Source organism: Mandrillus leucophaeus, unplaced genomic scaffold, assembly GCF_000951045.1.
Source record: "Mandrillus leucophaeus isolate KB7577 unplaced genomic scaffold, Mleu.le_1.0 Scaffold192, whole genome shotgun sequence".
NCBI classification, from domain to species: domain Eukaryota; kingdom Metazoa; phylum Chordata; class Mammalia; order Primates; family Cercopithecidae; genus Mandrillus; species Mandrillus leucophaeus.
Genome location: NW_012101943.1, coordinates 2,857,939 through 2,862,214, shown reverse-complemented (window position 1 = coordinate 2,862,214; position 4,276 = coordinate 2,857,939). Strand labels below are relative to the sequence as shown.

General features: G+C 40.7%; 1 protein-coding gene across 1 annotated transcript in view; it reads left to right on the top strand.

Annotated features, from left to right (window-relative positions):
• SGPP1 (sphingosine-1-phosphate phosphatase 1) overlaps positions 1–4,276 on the top strand; it is a gene marked incomplete at its 5' end in the record, with an annotated part of 54,627 nt that continues 50,351 nt past the window's right edge. Inside the window, one exon of the mRNA XM_011978326.1 lies at positions 1–345. Coding sequence (XP_011833716.1) covers positions 1–345 — 345 coding nt within the window. The remainder of the gene's footprint in view (positions 346–4,276) is intronic.

The following is a 4,276-nucleotide window of genomic DNA, read 5'->3' as shown; positions in this document are numbered from 1 at the left end:
ACGGGCGAGGAGGGCCAGCTGGCCCGCGTGAACAACTGGCCGCTCTACTGCCTGTTCTGCTTCGGCACGGAGCTGGGCAACGAACTCTTCTACATCCTGTTCTTCCCCTTCTGGATCTGGAACCTGGACCCTCTGGTGGGCCGGAGGCTCGTGGTCATCTGGGTGCTGGTCATGTACCTGGGCCAGTGCACCAAGGACATCATCCGCTGGCCGCGGCCCGCCTCGCCGCCCGTGGTCAAGTTAGAGGTCTTCTACAACTCCGAGTACAGCATGCCCTCCACCCATGCCATGTCCGGCACCGCCATCCCCATTTCTATGGTCCTCCTCACCTATGGCCGCTGGCAGGTAAGGTTCCCTCTCGTCCTGTTCAGCCTGGGGGAGTTCAAAGAACTCGGAGTTCTCTTTGCTCTCTGCATTTATTTTAATTCGGCCGTTCCCCTCCAAAGCCTCTCCTTCCACAGGTTTTCACAATACCCTCAAACAGGCCCTTTCTGGGTTTTGAAAAATTAAGTGATTGGGGGAAACTAGAGACTTAGCCATTGAATTATATTTTAATATTAAATTCCCATTTAATGCCTTTCTTAGAACCCAAAGTACACACTTTTTCTAGAGTAATATATTGTCATTGGGCTTTGGTTGAGTTTTTAAAACGGCTTTAATTCTTGCAATGCACAGTGGAAGTGAATTTTTTAAATAATTAATCGCTATGTAAACTAAGACCCAGTTTCACCGTAATATATGGTGCCTTCCCTGAAACTGATTGTTTCAGAAAGAGGTAAAGTCATTAGCTTTACCGTGAGACAGTGTTTACAAAACCTTGCTGTAATTCCAAAACAAACGTGCTAGTTTCAAGCAATGAAGTAATCGATTTTCAGCGAAATTCCCTTTATGGAAGTTAACGGAGCACAGTGTGAGTTGTTTTTAAGGGGTGTGGTTGCTACTTTGCTGATAAAGTTTAATTATCTTCTGGATTACTGATCTGTAGTATCTTAACAGTTGTTGAGCTACAACTCAACTATAATACTATAGTAATACTATAGTATTATTACCTCATTAACTCTAAAAATGCATGGTTTAGAAGTTATTCTTAAAGATAGGGCTCTTAATCAGACTGGTGGGTTTATAAAAATGGCAAATGTGACAGCAGGTTCAGCCTGACAATCAGGAAGAGTTTTTTTTTTTTTTTTTTTTTTAACCCTCTCTGAAAACTGCCAAGGGAAGAGTTTTTAATGGTAATCGTTTTTATTTTGCTTACTTCTTTTGTCGTTCCGATGTTTATCTGTCTTTGAATTGTAAGATTTGTTAATCCTGCAGACCAGTCCCTTATTTTAAGAATAACGTGCGTAATTATGGAGGCTCTAAGAAAACAAACTTCCTCTATTTTTCCCCTTTACTTCACAAAATCATTTTACATTGAGAAATACACATTCTGTGTAAAACTTCATTATGGTAAGCTTACTTATCCCACATTAAATTTCAGTGCAGATAAAATTTTATCCCCATGGATAATTCTGTGTAGTGCATCTCTCTCACAGTACATGGAAAATACGCATTGTGCATAGTAAGAATGGCAGAATTAGGAGGAAAGAGTACCATGGGAAGTTTTTTTCTGTTTAACCAAAGGAACTGTACAGTGATGTTCAGATTGTGAAGCAGTGCTAACCTGTTTTGCGTGATAGATAAATATCTCGAATTTTTCATTTAATCTAAGTATTTGTGAATTTAAAATTTTCAGTGAGCTGTGTTTGGCCTGATGATGTTAGCTGATGATGTTTCTCTTATTTTCATGAGACTTTTAGGATTCTGTAACAATAGAGCCTTTTATGATGCCTTCTCAGTGAGTAGCTATTTTGTATGCTATTAGTATTAGCAGTCAAAGTAAGAGAAAATAGCTATTTTTGCTCTTTATTTGTTCTGGACACATACTAACGAAGTCTGAAAACAGTACTGCTGAATCGTTTATGGGATATTGATATCCTAACATTTCAGAGTTGTTTGAATTATCAGAATAAGCTTAGATTTTAGTTTTTAAACCTAGTTTATTTAATTCAAAGTTTAAGGAATTTGAGTATCATAGAATTTTAGACTTTGAAGCAGACTGGATGTTAGAAATCACCTGGTTTCAAACTGTCATTTTACAGATGTGCAAACTGACCAGTTACATTAAAATTAATCTTGTAATGCTTTAAATTTCTTGTTTTACATTTTTTCACTCTAAATTTGCATAATTTTTTGGTTAGGTGTTCTGAAAGAAAGCTTCCTGACGGAGTCTTGCTCTGTCGCCCAGGCTGAAGTGCAGTGGTGCAGTCTCGGCTCACTGCAACTTCCGCCTCCCGGGTTCAAGCAGTTCTCTGCCTCAGCCTCTGGAGTAGCTGGCCACCGCCATGCTGGCTAATTTTTTTAGGATTTTTAGCAGAGACAGGGTTTCACCGTCTTGTCCAGGCTGGTCTTGTACTCCTGACATCAGGTGATCCACACGCCTTGGCCTCCCAAAGTGCTGGGATTACAGGTGTGAGCCGCCACACCTGGCCTAAGCCTCCCTTATATGAAACTTCTGTGTTTATAAATGTTTGTAATAATCCAGTACAAAAAACAAGATGGCTTTTTAACCTTTTTCCTTTTTTTTCCCTAAGACTCGGGGTCTCACTATATTGCCTAGGCTGGTCTCGAACTCCTGGGCTCAAGTTCCAAAGTGCCACCTTTCTCAGCCCCTTTTCCTTTTTTTTTAAGATCCTTGTTATCTATTGAAAACAAAAGTACCTTCCTTTGCTTCAGTTGTTTGGGTCCTCTGCTCTGTCAATTAGTATTGTACTGCATTGGAGGCTTGTATAGAAAGCCTTTCCCCTAGAAACTGGGCGAAGAATTAAACAATGAAAGCCTGGTGTTTTTCTAAGAAGTTTTGGTTGGCAGTCTTGCCTATCTCCTGTGCCTCAGCTGCTTATTTGGTACAGATATGGTTACTTATATATGCCTAGGATGCTGAAACATCTTTCGAAACTGAGTTCTCTTACATATACCATTCCTTTGTCTTGGCTTTACTGCTTCACTCCTCCCTACTACTTAATGTTTCTCCCCTCATTGAAATTTGCTCAAGATTCACCACCCAGAAAATTTTAAATTAACCCTTTCTGTTTCATTGTTCCTCACTTACACTTGAAATGACAGTATATGGCCAGGTGTAGTGGTTCACCCCTGTAATCCTAGCACTTTGGGAGGCTGAGGCGGGAGGATCCCTTGAGCCCAGGAGTTGGAGACCAGCCTGGGCAATATAGTGAGACCCTGTTTCTGCAAAAAAAAAAAAAAAAAAAAAAAATCAAAAATTAGCTGGGCATGGTGGCATATGCCTATAGTTCTAGCTAAAATTAGCTGGGCATGGTGGCATGTGCCTGTAGTTCTAGCTACTAGGGAGGCTGAGGTGGGAGCATCACTTGAGCCTGGGAGGCTGAGGCTGCAGTGAGCTGTGATTGCACCACTGCATTCCAGCCTGGGTGATGGGTCAAGACCCTATCTCAGAGATAAACAAAGACAAGTGTACAAACTCGGGGGTTGTTTAAAAATGCAGATTTCTACATTTCCCAGGGTAAGTTTCCCAGTGATTCTGATCCATTAGATAAGTGAGGAGTTGTATTTCTTCAAGATTGTTGTCTCAGCTTCTTTGAAATTCCAGTCTTTGATTTTTTTTTTTTTTGGAAAACGAAATCTCTCTTTGTCGCCCAGGCTGGAGTGCAGAGTCGTGATCTCAGCTCACTGCAAACTCTGCCTCCTGGATTCAAGCAATTCTCCTGACTCAGCCTCCTGAGTAGCTGGGACTACAGGAGCACACCACCACCCCCAGCTAATTTTTGTATTTTTAGTAGAGTTGGGGTTTCACCATGTTGGCCAGGATGATCTTGATCTCTTGACCTCGTGATCCACTCCCCTCAGCCTCCCAAAGTGCTGGGATTACAGACGTGAGTCATTGCGCCCCACCTGAATTTTTTTAAGGTACCGTTATAAGACAAAGGAGAGTTTGGAATAGTGTAGCTCCAAGTAGTTACTTAAAGAGTTTTCTGCATATATTTTATGGTGATGGATAATAGAAAATGTTATGACCTTTTTCCAGGGATTAAATAACTTGAGATCCATGCGTAGGATAATGATTATTGCTCTCATATTATTCATTGGAATTTTTTGTAGCCCGAATTGGAAAACAAATTAAGAAAAAAAGGAGCATCTGATATAAAGACAATAAATAGTCCTTTGAAGAATAAGATAAACAATATGACGTTCCTTTTCC